The sequence below is a fragment of the Colletotrichum gloeosporioides genome, assembly GCF_011800055.1.
Source record: "Colletotrichum gloeosporioides strain Lc1 chromosome Unknown consensus_108, whole genome shotgun sequence".
In the NCBI taxonomy this organism is placed as follows: Eukaryota; Fungi; Ascomycota; class Sordariomycetes; order Glomerellales; family Glomerellaceae; genus Colletotrichum; species Colletotrichum gloeosporioides.
In genome coordinates this window covers 99,145-116,497 of record NW_025544753.1, presented here as the reverse complement: position 1 = coordinate 116,497, position 17,353 = coordinate 99,145, and the positions used below count along the sequence as shown (strand labels likewise).

Sequence of the window (17,353 nt, the reverse complement as noted above, 5' to 3'; positions counted from 1 at the left end):
TCAGTCCAGGAGTTGACGTTCGGATGAGTGCGGGCGGAGGTAATCTGCAAAAAAAAGCATGTCCACAGTCAGTTTACTGGGGATGCCTGAACATCTGGCCGGCGTTGGGTGACGATGTGTCTGTCCATCGAGGTCGGATGGGTGGTGTTATTCGAGCGTTGGTTGGTTGGCGGCGGATGTTGTTCCTGGTAGGTAGGTAGGTAAAGTATGCTGCTTCCTGGAGGCTGCCTGGAGGCTGAGGTGCCCTGCCCACTGCGAGGCCCACGGATCGGGCGAGACCCGATTCGAGCACGGCGGGAGCCAGGGCCCATGGGGAAGGAAGGGCTTTGCGGTCCCCTCACCACTAACCCCAGTCGTTCCGTTCAAACTCCCCTCGCAACGCAAGGTCCAACGTCGACAACCTCAATACTGATAATTAGACACCACCAACACCAACACCGCCGTTCACGAGCCGACTGCTAGGCATCATCCCACCGACTCATCCATATTTCTTTTTCTTCGTCTTAATAGGAAGCGAAACACAGCATTGAAGAACAGACAAATAGCGTCAGACCGACTGCTTTTATCGTCAAATTGCATCCCTGCTACCACTCATCTCCTCGGTTGCGCTCACTCACCATCATCGTGACCTTGCCGCAGCAACGTCACTCCTCGGGCTCAAACTTAACAACACCCACCAAACATGCATTTTTATTGGATACTTTGAGACCGCTCCCACTGTCGCAATGTTTCCCTTCGACCCAAATGTCATGCCAACGCTGCCTACCCGCAAGGGCCTGCTGGTCATCGACTTCCAGAACGACTTCCTTGCCGCCGACGGCGCTCTCCCCGTTGCTGAGCCTGATGCATTAGTTTCGCGCACCCTCGACCTCGTCAAGGCTTTTCGAAAGACTGGCGAAATCATCTGGGTACACACCGAATTTGAAAAGCACCGCCCCTCTTCCGCAGAACAGATCCTGGCTACCGATGTCATGCCCAAGCCCACCATTTTGACATCTCGCTACCGCCGCCGACCCGCCGTCCAACAAGAGTCTGAAGGGCCAGATACGGACCGCGATCTTGAGGCTTTTCTCAGCCAGCCCGGGCCCCCCGTCGTTCGCCCCTCCACCTCAGGTGCCCAATTCCCGGCTGCCGTAAAAGACGCCATCGCACCTCGCGATATCAAGTTCCTCAAGTCTCATTACTCTGCATTCAAGTCGGGCCAGCTGTTGCAGATGCTGCGCTTCAAGTTCGTCACCGAGCTCTTTCTCTGCGGTTCCCTCGCCAACGTTGGTGTGCATGCCACTGCCGTTGATGCTGTCAAGTACGGCTATTCCATCACTCTCGTCGAGGATTGCTGTGGTTTCATATCCGAACTTCGCCTAAGTAATACTATGCGAAGTCTCGTTGATCTAACCGGCTGTGATGTACTTGAAGGCACAGCCGTCGTCGAGAAACTGCAAGCCAAGAAAAACCCAGCTTCGGCCGCTTCCAATTCTTCCTCGCCTGTTGTACCAAAAAGGCTCAGAGAAACGGCCGATGACGAAATTCTGGTGGCCAGTGACGCTTCAACTCCAAAATCCCAGTCCCTCGAGGAAAAGCTGGCCGGGCTCAAACTCGAAAACGACGTCGGTCGACCTTCTCCAGCCTCGAGGCCTGCAAGGTCCGCAAGGTATCGGTACCCGGATGACTCAGAGTGTGCAACAATCTCCGATATGTTGGAAGTCGACCCGGATGCACAGCCATCATCATCAGCACCAATCATCAGTGAGTCACTAGCCTTAGAGGTTTCTCGCAACCCGGATGCTGCTATTCAACCGGAGGAAGACACCACAAACGGCCATCAAATAATTGAAGCTGCCTCTGACGATGAAAAAACGCCTGCATCCGACCCAGAACTTGAAGTAGATACCACCATAGCCTCCTCCACAGAGACAGGAACCATGAACAGCGATGAAGTCGACAACGAAGACGCCCTGAAGGTCTCGGAACCTCTCTGTGAGGGAGACACCACTGTCATCTACAACGTTATTCCCAAGCCTCTGGCCGAAGGCATCTTTGAGAAAGTCAGAGATGAAGTCAGCTGGCAGAGAATGTCGCACCAAGGCGGCGAAGTCCCTCGTCTAGTCGCCGTTCAGGGGGAAGTCGCTGGCGATGGCAGCATGCCAGTTTACCGTCATCCATCTGACGAATCGCCCCCTCTTCTGTCCTTTTCACCAACAGTGCGCGAAATCAAGACCGAGGTCGAGAAACAGCTCGGCCATCAGCTAAACCACGCCCTGATTCAATTCTATCGCGACGGCACCGACTACATCTCCGAGCACAGTGATAAGACCCTGGATATTGTCAAGGGATCTCACATCGCCAACGTCAGCCTTGGGGCGGAACGAACGATGGTGTTCAGGACTAAAAGACGGGACAAGGACCCGTCTAGTACTGAGTCACCATCCGGAGAAGACTCAAAGAAGCGCCAAATCGCCCGCGCAAAGCTGCCACACAACTCTCTGTGCCGCATGGGCCTGGAGACCAACATGCGCTGGCTGCACGCCATCAGGCAGGACAAGAGGATGGAGCGCGATAAGACTCCTGCTGAACTGGCCTTCTCGGGCGGCCGGATCTCCCTCACCTTCCGACAGATTGGTACCTTTTTGGATCGCGATAGTACAGTGATCTGGGGCCAAGGAGCGACATGCAAGGCCCGAGATGAAGCCAAGCCCGTTATCAATGGGCAAAGCCCCGAGGCGGTGGGAATGCTGCACGCTTTTGGCACGGAGAACCATTCTACCACGTTCGATTGGGACCGGCACTACGGTAAGGGATTCGACGTTCTTCACATGAACCACTCACCTCGACTCTGCGTCTCGGCTGATCCCGTCGTCAATACACGCATCGCCCTGATGTTAGCCGAGTATGGAATTTCTTACGCAAAGGGCAGCGTGTCTTTGTCCTTCAACTGGAAAGACGGCGAAGGTGTAAACAACACCTCTACGATCCCTGAAAGCCCGCCGATCAGATTCATCGACAACGACGCCGTCAAGTCCACGGTACAGGGCGAGCTGGCAATCATGATTTACCTTGACGGCGTCTATGGCTCAGCAAGAGCAGACGCCGCCGACAAGTCGCACTCAGACCTGGCGAGGATCCTGACCCGTTTCCAGCAAGGACTCGCATTGCTCGAAAAATGGCGCCAACTCGGGCGAGACGACGAAGGGAAGCGTGACCTGAAACCCCTAAACAAAGAGCTCGCTATCTGGGGAGGCTACTCCGGAGAGTCGGAGTTTATTGCGGGAGAGAGAATTTCTTTGGCCGACTTCGCCGTTTGGCCAGTGCTTCACACCATCGTGGAGGATTCTGGTACTGAGGCACTCGTCGCGACTGGGGAGCTGAAGGAGTATTACGAGAGGTTCAAGAACAGAGACTCGACTACCAAAGTGCTGGGAACAGACCGGCCGGAGGGCGCGAGCACGCCTTGAAGTTATCCTTACTTCACTTCACGTTGGTGAGTGAAGATACCCAGGCACGAATTCATCTTACAGCTCCTTGGTGTCTGAGGAAGAGATCCATGAAGCGCGGGAAAGCCTCGGAGTGTGTTGTTTGCTTGGTATCTTTTTGTAAGAAAGAAAATGCCTCGAATGACAGAAGCAAACCAGAAAAGGGGCGCGCTGTGAAGTTTGCAGGTGAAGCAGGCCAACGTCACAGTCATCGAAGCTTGGCTCTATCTTGAAAATGTTTACATATCAATATTTATTTTATTTCCGTATCTCGTTGAGGATGATGAACTTTGTGTAATGGAGATGCATGCTCCATGCAACATGTCAACGCAATATGCTGGTAGGACTGGTGGAAAGCCCTCGATATCAAAATAACACATAAACGATAAACGTGGGGGGGCGCGACCGCTCTCGCACAGCCTGAAAGCAACCAAGGACCCCAGTAAAACGCCGAAATGGATCAGCACCCCTCATGTCCCGAGTCCAAGTGCTGACCCATCCCTTCATGAAATGCGGCCCCAATTGCTCAAGAGCGGACGTCCCACGGCAACGGGTATGTGCCGACCCAGTCAGCCACTTCAGATCTCAGCTGCACAATCTCTGGATCCGTTTCCCCGTCGCCAAGATGCTGCATGAAGTGTCTTAGCAGACCAGGCTTCTTTTCTCCCTTCTCCTCGGCAGTCTTTTTTGCGCTCTTGTCTATACGGACGGCAATGGTGACGGCCCGGTCAACGACATCAGCGACACGGCTAAAGTCTTCCTCGCTAAATCCCCTTGTTGTCATGGCCGGTGTGCCCATACGCAAACCACCAGGCACCAATGCTGACCTGTCACCGGGAACGGTGTTCTTGTTCGCCGCGACACCAACAAGCTCCAAAATACGCTCAACACGACCACCGTCAATACCCTGCGGCTTGAGGTCTGCAAGCACGAGATGGTTATCGGTGCCGCCTGACACTAGCTTGTAACCCAAACCTCCTTTCTCCTTAGGAGCGCCCAGTCTGTGTGCAAACGCCTTTGCGTTTGCTAGAACCTGCGTCTGGTATGCGCGGAACTCAGGAGCCTGTGCCTGCTTCAAGGCAACGGCCAGGGCGGTGATTGTATGGTTATGGGGGCCTCCTTGGTGACCAGGGAAGACGGAGTTGTTGATGGGGCCTTCGAGGTTGTACATCTCATCCTCTTTCTTCGCGTTCTGCCGGCGCACACCTTTGCGGAAGAAGATCATGGCACCGCGTGGTCCACGCAAGCTCTTGTGGCTAGTGGTGGTAACAATATCGGCGTAGGCGAAGGGGCCGGGCATCACCTTGGCCGCGACCAGACCAGAGATGTGGGCCATGTCAGCGAGCAAATAGGCATTGGCCTTGTCGGCGATCTCGCGCATGCGTTTGTAGTCGATCAACCTGCTATAGGCACTGGCACCGGCAACAATGACCTTGGGGCGGTACAACATGGCCAATTCCTCCAACTTGTTATAGTCGATCTGGCCGGTTGTCTCGTCGAGCCGGTAGGGGACAGTTTCGAAGTACTTGGAGATGGCGGAAATCTTCTTGGTCGGCGTCTGGTAGCCGTGGGAAAGGTGACCGCCGTGAGGCAGATCCAGTCCCATAAGGCGATCGTGGGTGTCCATTAAAGCAGAATAGACATACAAGTTGGCGGGGGCACCGGACAGAGCTACACGATGAGTTAGTGGCTGGCTGGATTGTCGAGAAGGCGAAGAAATCAATACGCACCCTGCACGTTGACACCCCATTGCGTGGCATCGAGGCCAAAAGCCTCGAGAGCTCGCTGCTGGCAGAGACGTTCCGCTTGGTCGATGAACTCGTTTCCGCCGTAGTATCTCGCGCCCGGATAACCCTCGGAGTACTTGTCTAACCAGTTGGTGAGTATAAAATCAGCACTGGGGACAAGCTGCTCATACTCTGCATCACACTGCCCAAGGCATCGAGAACAGCTTGGGAGGTGAAGTTCTCTGAGGGGATGAGGTTGATAAAGTGCTTCTGTCTGTTTTTCTCCTGCAAGTATACCCGAGTCAGCGGCTGGTTCCCTTCGCCAAAACCATGTGTTATCGCAGCAGTGCTCGTTGTGTTGACGGGGAAAGGAGGTTGTCGCAAATGTCGGTGTCAACATTAGATGTCGTCCTATGAAGTCGTACCTTCTCAATGATGTCGAAGACAGCGGGATCGGCTTGCTGGAGGTGAGCAGACAGCAGCTATAGGGCAAGCCAAGTCAGCAACGGAATTTGGAAGTCAAGAAAAGGTCGGAAAGCCAAACGGCGCACCTGTTGTTGACCCTCAGAATTGGACGTCGAGATGCATCTCACGCCACTCATGCGCGGACGAGCCGCCGGGACAGCCCCTCTCGGCAAGCAGCGCAGGGCACGAAAGGTACCTCGGAAGACGGAAAAAGACATGTTGACAGCAATGACGACTGGCTGTCGTGGAAGCAGTGTCAAACGAAGAGAATTGGAGGGAAAGAAACGAGGGGAAAGGTGAAGAGGGAGTGGAGGATGAGGTTTGATGTAAGGTAAGGCAAGGACAGCTACAACAGCCAGGCAAGTAAGTACCTGAGAGATCGAGTTACCGATGCTAGTACCCCAGCTACAAACCACGAGGAGATGATGTAGCGATGCGCAGTCGGTGGGGGAGCCGGTACATATGGCACCAGCCAAGCTGGCGGATACGCTGAACCACTGCTCGGTATCTCATCCGTCGTCCAGCGGTAACTCGACCGAGCTGCTCAGCGGTTGGCGCCGGCTTCGGCTCCGCGCTACCCACTATGACCGACCTTATCATCTTTATCGGCCTGCATGGTGGTTCGCTGATGCTTAGGTACTTCGTGCCGAAGATAGTGTGCGGATACCGTGTAAGGCGGACCGCGCTCCAGACTCCAGCAACACCATTCTGCCCCGTCATGTCGCTACAGGCACCGCTCGAGAGTCGAGAGCAGGTCCGCGCTGGAAGTTGGAACAATTGGAACAGTAAGCAGTGCACGGGCCCTCGGCAAGGTCCCGCCTCACAGTGGACCCTGTCCCGACCTGCCCTTTTTACGCGGCATCGCGGCCGAAAATTTTAATCTTTTCCTTCTTCTCTTCTTTACACAACTAAATTGGAGATGACGAGCACGCTTTCTTCACACATCAGCTCTTCCGCTTCGGCGGGTGCATGATGAAATGTCCTGGCACCATCACCACCTTTTCAGGGACAATTTGAAATAATCTGATCCAATCCGTGGTTGTGCTTCTTTCTTCATAGTCTTTTCATTGCGCCGGTCGGCCATCCTCTCCCCGACGCACAAGTGTGCTCAGGGCTTTAAATTCAAACATGCTGCGTATGTGTTGTAAGCTGTCAGGTAGTCCAAGTGCATTGAGTAGATTGTCCACAGGGAAACCATGTTTTCGACAACGTACTGCTGCATTGTGGCTATTCCTATTGCTTGCTGATCAAAGCTGAATACGATGTGGAATTTTCCATCAACGTTCCCAACGGCTGATTTTGTGCCTCGCGTCCGTGGATAACCTTGATGCTGGTTCGGCATACTGCCCAGAGCTGCCTACGCAAGATTGCCCCATATACCGCTGCCGTATAGGTACCTAAGGTAGAGATGGGCCAACGCCGTATGACGGATCGTATCATTCGGACCCTCGACTGAACCCGATCCGCCGAACACAAGAATATCGAGATTTCGCTTTATGCGTAGAGATTGGCCCATCAGGGAACCTCAACATTCACCAAATACGCACAACCATGTGGGAATCACAAAAGAAGTTGAAAGTTTATAACCGTGTAAAGATTGCTGCTGCTCATTTTTCATGCCCGATTTTTTGCCATGTCATCGATTTCCATTTTTCAATGCTACATGCCAAAGCCCTGCTGCGACATTAGGACCAGTAGGACGTAAAAAAAGAAGACCCAACCCGATGACTCCGAATGCAGCCGCCTAAGGACCGAGATCGAGATGTAGTCGTCTACTTGGTCTCCTCCTCCTCACCCATCAGAGCGTTCCTCTTCGCCGCCGCTCTCTCCTGCTTGCGCTCGCGGGCGGCCTTGGTCTTCGCACGCTTGGCATCCATCTCGTCCTTGAGAGCCTTCTCGCGGGCCTTCTCGGCCTTGGCACGGTGAATCTATTGCAAACAAAGATATTAGCATACATCACTTCCGTCCACACAAAACTCTGTTCCCGTTTCTGAAGGGTCCGGGTGTTGTAACTTACGTGCTCCACGAGAGCACGCTTGTGCTTGAAGGTGTTACCCTTGCTGGCGTGGTAGAGCTCGTGGTAGAGGTGCTTGTCGATCTTGCCGGAGGCACGGTACTTGACGAGGAGACGGCGGAGAACACGGAGGCGGCGCATCCAGAGGACTTGGCTTCATCGAGAGTCAGCACAGAATCTCCACGTAAGGGCATGCAGCCGTGGTGTAGCTGAGACGAGAGTCTCCTCGCCAGGACAAACATCGTGTGGCGAGAAACTTCTTCACTACAGGCTATCCCACAGATCGCTTGCCGGGAGCATTGGTGTCGACGAACCTGGGCATACGGGCCTCGGCGGTACCCTTGCGCTTACCGAAGCCACGGTGGCGACCGATGCGGCGGGCAAGGTTCAGCTCACGAGCACGGGATCTCGAGTGCATGGTGACAGGCTTGCGGATGATGAGGCCATCGGCGATGAGCTTGCGGACGGTCTGGCGGGAGTTGGCGTTGGAGATCTCGCTGACCTCGTTGGGGTCGAGCCAGATCTTGCGCTCACCGCAGCCGATGACCGACGCGGCGAGGCGCTTCTGAGTTCGCAAGTTGACCCTGGAGAGAAGCAGTCGCAATCAGCCCTTGTCCCCGATACATCATGACATTGTGGGAGGAAAAGGTGTTCATCCTCCTTCAATTCCATCCAAGTGCCGGTCGTCGTGTGTTCGGTTCGTTTCGACTCCGCCAATCCCCGAAGCCACAACGGCCGGAGATTGGCGTTGCCAGGACACAGGACGACGGGAATCTCATTGGAATCGGTGTTGCAGGGCGTTGCTGGGTGCGGTCGTGATAACTTACATCTTGAATGTTGTCCTAGTCGATGGTCGTACCTACCGGGGGAGTCGAGGTGTTGGAAAATTGAGAGGGGTTGACACTCGAATATTTCTCTGGAGGAAAGTCAGAAAGCGGTGCGGATTCGAGTGGGGCCACTGAGCCAGCTACTCAGGATTAAGCGAGGGCTCTGAATGAATCATGCCATCACGTGATGCGTCAACACACCAAAATGCAGGTACGTACCGCACTGTGCTATAACCGCTCTCACCTCGCAACACTGGAGACTGTGCTTGGCTGGGGTGGACGGCGACATCTTTTTGTAGTGCCAACAACAGCCTTATCTACCCACATAGGTACCCTTATCTCAGATAATAGGGCGTGGAGGATCGATGTTCTCTTCTTCAAGGTACTGATACCTTACTTGGGCCAACTCAGGAATCCTGCACAATTCTTCCATACCTCATCTTCGCACCGCGCTTTGCGCACACCTTTCACTCACAGAATTGCAAGTAGCTGTCTTGGCATAAGTGAATTGTGACTTTTCCACATTTAACATCCATCCTGTATGCTCAACCTGCCTATTTGCCAAACACATCCTCGCCAACGTCAACCTTGCCCACACTCCATATCTCCTTTTCATCTTCAACCTCGTCATTGGACAGACCTAGGCCTCCCTGGCCTCCCTCTGCTTCCCTCCTTTCCCGTACTTGCGCTCCGAGCCTCAGGGTGACACGTTTGAAGTAGTCCTGCATGCTCCTCTTGGTGTTGGGTGGCAGGTTTGCACCATCCACAAACTTGTCAAAGACCTTGTTTTCGTCGTCCGCAACGTTGAAGAGAGCAACGAAAGCGGCTTCCGCGGCCAGCTTGACGGGAATGACCGGGTCTCTAACGCTGGCAAACACAGGGCCAGCAAGCAACCCCACGTGCGGGCGAACCATGTCCATGTTGGTACGGCTCATTGTCCGAACGATAACCAATGCCAACCGCCGAGAGTCCACGGAACCACCTGGCTGGATGATGTTTGCCAGGGCCTCAAAGATCTTCTTGTTCGAATCAAAAGTCTTGACCGAGTCTGACAATAGGTATTTACCAGTGGCCAGGATGACGTTGTCCGCGATGTACGCCTGCATAGCTTGCGTTAGTATTTTGTGACCGTACTGCAAGCACCATTTACTTACGTGTTTGCTCGACATGCCCTGGCAAAGAAGATCGGGCAATTCGTCCGCCAAGGGGCTTTCCAGGAGGCTCTGCGGTGATTCAACCAACACCGCGTTGAGGGCGAGAGCCGAAGAGTGACTCCAGTGACTGGTAACCACCCGGTTCTTCAGCAGCCCGTTGGCAGCCTCCTCGGGCACGTTCTTAATGAGTGCTCCGAGCAGCTTGGCATTGGTGATTGTCATCGCATCATCTCTCTCATCAGTATCCATATCAATGAGACCCAGGACAGCAGCGCGCGAGGTCTCGCCCATATTGGCACCGGCCTTGCTGATGACTTCGTAGAGCGCGCTGAGCATGGCGGTTCTGACGCCGGGGTCCGCAGTCTTGGATCCAGTCACCAGTTCGGCAATGAGTGGATCGATTCGTGGCGTGTATTTGATGAGCGTACCCAGAGCCTTGGCTGCGCGAGCTCGGAGAACCTCGCTGGAAGTGTCTGCGAGCGACTTGGCAAATGTACGTTGTAGCTGGGGCAAGAATGGCTTCAGCGCTGTAGGCATCTTCTCCAAAAGGTTATTTAGGGTCAACAGAATCGCAGATTTGACATCTGTAGATCTCTCAGATACGACACGAATCAGGGGGCCCGTGATCTGCGTGACAAACGGCTTCAGGGAAGCTTCGCTGGTCCGGTCCACAATGTCAGAAATGGCCAGAGCTGCCTGTGTCCTTTGCTCTGGGGTGCCGTTCATGAGACCCTGCAAGAATATCGGTAGGATGGCGTTGATGCCCTTTGGAAGCTCAAAGCCTGGCAAGTTGGCGCCAGCAACGCCAACCTGTTGAAGAGCCTGTCGGGTTGAGGTGACGAGACTCTCCATTTCTTCTTTCCTGAGTTTCTTGGTGAACTCGCTGAGCGCGGCCCAAGCTCCCTTGAGCACATTTTGGTCTCTGTCATCGAACGAGATGAGGAGGGACCGTACAATATCTTGGTTGTAACGTGAGTAGTCCACATCGGCAGACGCGAAGAACTTGGCCAAATGACGTGTGGTAGTAGCACGTCTGCGATGATCGTCGTGCTTGGTAAGCTGAAGCAGGACGTTCATTACAGTGTTCAAACCATCGTACTCGTCAATGGACAAGATCACTGTGTCAAAAGAGTTTTCGAGGTCTTCTCTCAAAGCTTCGTCTTGGCAGTTGATAATGTTGTCCATCAAAGAGTTGATAATGTTCGGCAGACGGCGGTTCATGGCAGCACCAGCGACCCGAGACAGAGAAGCAAGAGCCTTGGCGTTGAATGCTGAGATGGGAGGAGTGATGAGGGTAGGGATGAGGTTCGGGAGAATGATATTGGAACGGGTGGTTTCTGTAAGCAGGGTAAGCAGCGCCTGCAATGCGTTGTCGGCGTTTTCCTCGGAGCGCAGCAGGTTGAGCAGGTAGGGAAGAACTTGATCCACAGCCTTCTTCCCCAGGATCTGCTGCAGGGAGTCGAAGGCCTCTGCGGCGGCTTCTCTGACATCTCCATCTGAATCGGTGAGGGCCGTCCTGACAACGGAGATAAGTGTCTTTTCGTGATCTTCCAGAGCCTCTTCAGACGCTGAAGAGATAAGCTCCTTGAGGGCAAGACAGATACCTTGTTTTGCATCTGTGTCCGTCGATGTCTGGAGGCCCTCGTCCAGAGTTGGCAGTAAAGTAGACAGGACGCCATCGCCCGCCTTGCGAATCAATTCGCCGAGAGCATTACTAGCAATAACCTTGTGCTCCATGTTAGAGCTTCCAAGGCGGCGGATAATGAGCTGGGTAAGAGTTGGCACAAGTTCCTTGAGGATACGGGGGCTGGACACCAAGGCCTTCCAGACGCTGATTGCGGCGGAACGGACAGCGTTAGCCGTATCGCATCGGCACACGTAGAGAGCAGAAAGGATCTTGTTTCTCTTCTCCTCTCCGAGTGCCTCGCGGAGGGAAGCGCCAGCCTCCTTGGCACTCTCCTCATCCTCCTCATCATCCTCAGTCTTGCCACTGATGCCTGTAAGGTTGAAGAGCAGGTCACCAACGAGCTCGACGGAGCTGAGACGAATGCGGTAACTATCGTCGGCCAAGCCACGTTCAAGCTCAGGAAGAAGTAGGTCGACGGCACGTACGGCGAAGTTCTTGACGAGCAGACGGCCGGCCCGAAGAGCGGTCTCACGAATTGACTCGACATCATCGGCAAGACCTGACAAAATGGGAGGAATAATTTTGCCCAAGTAGTTTGCAAAACTGTTGCCGAAGCAGACGGGAAGGAAAATGAAGAGGGACATGAATCCTTCGCGAACAGCAGATTTCGATGACTCGACGTTCTGCAAGATGGTAGGTAGTGTCTCTTCCAATCTGGTAGTACCCAAGCCGGCGAGAACCTCGCTGAGAGCCTGGGCAGAGCCGAGACGATCGCCAGCACCATTGTCTGCCTTGAGGGTTTGCATAAGGCCAGGAATAAGATCCGGCAGAGCATCTTCACCCAGCTTCTCAACTAGAGAACCCAGCGCTCGGGAAGCCGTAGCACGGGTAGTCGGCACCGGATCGACGATAGCAAGCTTAAGTCCTGCAACAAGGACTGGCAAATGAGAGACCAAATCCTTTCGCTCCGTAAGATGGGCAAGACTGCCAATGACTTGTGCAGCCTTGCGTTTGGTGTTGGAACGGTCGCCAAGGCCGCGTTGAAGAATTCTTGTAACCAGGGCAAGAGAAGGGGCGTCAAGGTAGTGAACAAACTGGACCTTAATCAAAGAATCCAGAGCCTCGTCAGTGTACTTTGTCGGGTCACTGAGCGCCTTCAGGAGAATGTCGACGAGGCTCTTGATCTCGGGATTGTTGATAACCTCGCCGAATCTCTTCAAGCTTTTATTGGCTGCGGAACGGACTTCCTTATGACTGTCATTGAGAACTCCTGTGAGAGGAGGGATGATATCGGGAAGACTTTGGGCTAGCTGGTGGGGGTCAAGGTAGGCCATAGCCCCCAGCAGGTCGCAGGCACCCTTCTTACTACGCCATTGCTGGTCATCTAAGCCATCCAGAAGAGTAGGCAGGATCTTCTTCACACCATAGGAGCTGAGCTGGCCAAAGCATGCCTTGGCTGCAGCCAGACAAGAGTCGCGAACGTTGGCGTTTGCATCGCCAAATCCAGTGAGAAGCTGGGGTACGATCTGAATGACATAGGGCTCGAAAAGGCGACCGAGAATAGTGGAGAGCAGCTCGTACGCGAGGAGGGCAGCTTCTCTTTGATTTGCCTCCTTCTTGTTCTCGATGGCTCCTCTCAGCGTCATCATTATGCGCTGTTCCTTCAGAGATGAAATTCCACGACCCTGGACCAGGCCGGCCAGACCGTATGCTGCGCCGCGTTGCTCGGCGTACTTCTTGGAAGTCAGCAACGTTTCAAGGACCTGCTGAAAGTACTTCGACGATTTGTCGCCATAAGCCTGCACCAGAGGCGGCAAGCATTCCGCAATGGCGTATTGAACGGTCTCCGATGGCGTGCTGAGGGTTGACAGGAGTCGTTCGATGACGACGGGGAGCTTTGAGTCTCCCGGTTTCAAATGCCGAGCAAGGGCACCGTACATGATGATAACAGCTTCATTGACACGGTCAGAAGCCTCCGTGTTCTTATCTGGGCCTTCCAAGGTGCGCTCAAACACCTTCATCAATTTCTCAACCATGCCCTTGCCATGAATGTCAATGGCGCGGATGGCTGCGTCGAGCATCTCACTACGGACGTTCGCGTTCTGGTCGCCCAGTGGCCCCCTTTCAATGAGAAATTCGAAGTATGGGTCCAGTTGTTGTTTGTCCATGTGTGGCGCAAGCTCCTTGAAAGCGGATCCTATACCGTGACGTGATTCCCAGGGGTCGGCGAGATTGGTCTTCTTGGGCATGCCGTAGGCATCCAGCTCGGGGACTCGTGGTTTCGCGAGCTCAATATACGAAGATTTGAGAGCATCCAAGATCGACTCGAGGGTAGCTTTGTGTGAATTACAGGCCTCCGCAAGTGAGCGAGCAGCTGCCCTCCTCAGTTGACCATCAATGCTGTACAGGTAGGGTAGCATGTTGGCAGGAACTTCAGGGGACAGGCTGAAGTCGCTTTCCTCCCAGATCTCCCGACCAAGCTCGACATTCTCTTCCACATCATCATGGCATGCTAGCCAGATTTCGTCGGAGAAGTCAAGATCGCTCATGTCGACTTCTGCACTAATTGCCTGCAATACCGTAGTCCGGACGCTTATTTGAGGCGCGATAGTTCCCTTAGCCAGCACCGCAATCTCTTCCGGGGTCATGTTGGGTGCAACGCAACGGCACATATCAGCAAAACAGTCTTTGAGAATCTTGTAATGCTGCGTGTACTGTTGCATGGAAGATATGAGGGAAGACAGGACCTGGATACGAGGAGTTGCAGGGTCCTCGCAGGTGATGGTGTGGAAAGAAAGGAATTCAATGGCGAGGACAAGCTGAGCGTCACGGTCATCAGCCGATGGGCCGAAACCTCCGCTTTCCAGGACGGTGAAGACCAGCGATAGAGCGTAGACGAGCGAGACAGTATCGAAGGGTCGTTGCTCACCAGCAAATCGCAAACGGTAGAGTACTCTGGTGACGAGCTCATCTACAGGCTCCTGTTTGTAATCTTCGGGTAGCGAAGTGACGCCCCGGGCGCGCAGCGTCGCAACTCCAACAAAAGGTTTCATCGGACCAAGACGGCTGGTTGTTCGCTCAGAGCAGGCCAGGTAAGCCAGAGACGCAGCGTCCCCGGTGAGAAGATTGGACCCAGCATCGATTACGTCTAGGAGGGCCTTTACTGCCGGGCCCATCCAGTGGCTGGCTTCAGTGGGTGGACCAGTAGCGAGGCTTTGAACGATGCCAATACCGCGCAACAACCGGGCTTCGAGTTGGCGAACTGATTTGCGGATTTCTGCCTCCTTCTGCAGTTGAGCCTTCACCTTGGCCGTCTCATCTGCTGTGAGCTTCTTTTGCTGCCCCTTTTTCTGATCCAGCTGGGCCCTGAGTTCCGCCTCCCACTTGAGGATGTCGTAGTCTTTGTTATTCTTATCGGGAACAGCTGTCTGGGCCTTCTTTGCGAGGACGTCCACGAAGGCGGTGCCCTCGGGGGTTCTGAAGATAGCAGCCTCCACGGGTCCGACGTTTCGCAATTCTTCCGGCTCCAGGTCTTGCTGTATGATTTGAACGATACGGCTGGTCATTGTTTCTGGGGCAACAAAAGCCAATTCCGCAGCGGCATTGCAGGCAGCCCTCTTGACCACATCGGACTTTTGCTCGATCGAAGTGCTTTCTGTGATTTCTTTGATGAGGCTATCTTCAAACCTGCGTGCCAAGTCTCCAGGATCCCGTTCTACGCGGAGGCAGAGGTCAATCCAACTGGCGCGAGGAACGAGGTCTTGCCGAGCAAGAACGAGTAGGGAGCAAAGCTGTTGATCAATTGTTGCTCGCACAGCTTCTTGTTGGCCTTCTTCCACATTCTTTGGGTTGATGCAGATGGTGCGCAAAACTTGATGTAGGTTGCTGTTCTCGGTCTTGGACAATGCTGCTGCACTGTCTTTGTCTGCCGTCTCTAAGCTGTCGATCCAGTGCCAGATGCCATGTATGACAGCCTGAGAGACCAAAGCTGGGCGACTGGCATAGACGCGAGACAAGCTGTCCGTGGCGACCTGTCTGGCCTTGGGAGTTGCCCCGGATGAAGAGATGGCGAAAATGAAGGCCTCTGCCCAGGCAGTCGATACAGATTTGGTGGTCTCCTCACTCAAGTGCTCTGACGCGGCCGATAAAGCACGGGAGAACCAGATAAGCTCGTCCTCGACAGTAATCTTGCCATATATGCGAGGATTGAGCAGGAAGGAAGGTTTGGGCTCAAGAGCAAGAACCTGATTCGCAATAGAAACCTTTGACAATAACAGCTTGACAGTAGCAGTCACATTGCTTTGCTGAGACCAGGAGGTGAGGGTGGTGACAATGAAGGCACCTACTGTTAAGTTGTTTTGAGCAGCAACGAGGGGATTAGCAACCACCTCATTGTAGGTGTCCAAAAGTTTCGGTAGGACAGCCTCAGCAAACTTGACGACGGCAGGGGAAATATCACCCGAGCTTGTAGCAGCGTTGAAGATCTCACCGACCCGAAGTAGCCAAATGCGACGAGATGTAAACTTCTTGTCAGAAATACCTTTGATGCATGCATCCACGACTGGTTTGGCAACTTCTGTGTCATTTCCAAGCAAGAATCCTGTAGATCTAGCCAGAGCAGAAGCCTCGACGGCAAGAGCAGCCTCGTTTCCCTCTTTTGCAGAGACGACTGCCAAAGCGGCGGCAATTTTGTCCGCAATAGTATTGGAGAGAGGAATGGCCTCGAGCATCTCACAGTGAAGAATTCTGTGGTCTGCGGATGCTAATTTTCCGCCTTTGACGGGACCAACAATCTCTTCCGAGACCTTCTCCAGGGCCTTATCATCCCGACTTGCAGCAGCCAGTGCCTTGAAGGCCTTAACAGCGCCGTTCCGAGTGTTGACATTGCTGGATTTGACATTGGAGAGGATAGGCTTCAGCAGGTTTCCCAAAAGGATCTGCGAAAGGTCGAAATCCCTATGGAGAGCGCGAATCAGGGGGATGATGACATCGCTGAGAACGATTTCAGGCGCACGCAGCAATCCCTTTTCCAGAGACGGAATAACCTCCTTGGCAAGATCTTCCAGGGTTACAAAATCAAGGAAGAAGTCATTGAGCCCAGATGCGATGTGCTGGGGAACAGAAGTCCGTGAGCCGATGATCTCTCTGGTGTAAAAGGTGAAGTACTGCGACTTCTGGGTCTCTAGAACCGACTTGACTGCGGGGATTCGAGAGCTCACGCCGGCGATGACGCCGAGTAGCGGGGCATTTTTAATGGAAGGCTGTGCCGACTTGGTCGTCAGGAGCTGGACAGCGTCCTTGAGAGCCTTGTCTGGGTTCTCATGGGCAGAGAAGAGTTTGCGAAAGCCTCTCCGAGTGACGACGATGGCGGAATGGGCCATGCCACCTTTGGCAGCTGGCTGAAGACACTTGTCCAAAACGTCGACATAGCTTTGGAGGATCTGAGAAGCCAGCTTGTCCCAGTTGTAAGTTTTAGCGAGATGCTGCATGAGCAAGCTGCACCACTCGACGAGAACGAAGGCATTACTGGCGGCGATTCCAGGCTTTTGAGACTCGGCACGCAAAGCAGCAACGAAAGCGGAGAGGACGTCAAAGTCGAGACCTTTGGAAAGAAGAGCGGAGAGACATCTCTGTACGGCGAGTCGAGAGGGTCGGTCGGCGTAGAAGGCATGTGTCCAGAAGAGCAACTGGACGAGTCTGCAAACCAATGGCGGGTCAAGTTCTGCGACAGATGGCAATGGGTCAGCTGGAAGGATCAATGGAGGCGCCGAGGAGGCGGTTTACCTGTATTTGATATCTTGTCCTCGACAGTTCGCAGTTGAGCTATCCTGACATTGGTGGAAGACGAGGTCAGGGCCGTTCTCGTGGCAGGGAAATCGAGAGGGGCGGAGGCAGAGCCGGAGCCATTGACGACGACTTCAGTCATTTCGGCGGGATTGGGAGCGGACAGAAGATATCATTGGGGGCAAGCCGGCCAGCGATATGGTCGGCGAGCAGGTAGGTTTCGGAAACTTGTGGCACCGACAGAAGAGAGGGTGGGCGGGAGATGCAGTGGTGTTAAATGACGGA

At 54.0% G+C, this 17,353-nt stretch overlaps 3 protein-coding genes across 3 annotated transcripts; 1 reads left to right on the top strand and 2 right to left on the bottom strand.

Annotated features, from left to right (window-relative positions):
• Window positions 1-725: 725 nt before the first annotated feature.
• GCG54_00011861 (uncharacterized protein) lies at window positions 726-3,452 on the top strand (the record flags this gene model as incomplete). The annotated part of the gene is made up of 1 exon (XM_045411751.1): window positions 726-3,452. One exon carries the CDS (start codon window positions 726-728, stop codon window positions 3,450-3,452), a length of 2,727 nt encoding a protein of 908 aa, XP_045256934.1.
• Window positions 3,453-3,996: 544 nt separating this feature from the next.
• On the bottom strand, window positions 3,997-5,880 carry GCG54_00011860 (putative serine hydroxymethyltransferase; the record flags this gene model as incomplete). Its single annotated transcript, XM_045411750.1, has 5 exons — window positions 3,997-5,141; window positions 5,201-5,338; window positions 5,389-5,482; window positions 5,623-5,679; window positions 5,749-5,880. The coding sequence occupies 5 exons, from the start codon at window positions 5,878-5,880 to the stop codon at window positions 3,997-3,999; spliced, it is 1,566 nt and encodes a 521-aa protein (XP_045256933.1).
• A 1,554-nt stretch (window positions 5,881-7,434) lies between these two features.
• Window positions 7,435-17,210, bottom strand: GCG54_00011859 (eIF-2-alpha kinase activator GCN1; the record flags this gene model as incomplete). The annotated part of the gene is made up of 6 exons (XM_045411749.1): window positions 7,435-7,590; window positions 7,680-7,830; window positions 7,991-8,260; window positions 9,071-9,603; window positions 9,658-17,006; window positions 17,069-17,210. 6 exons carry the CDS (start codon window positions 17,208-17,210, stop codon window positions 7,435-7,437), a joined length of 8,601 nt encoding a protein of 2,866 aa, XP_045256932.1.
• Window positions 17,211-17,353: the final 143 nt, after the last annotated feature.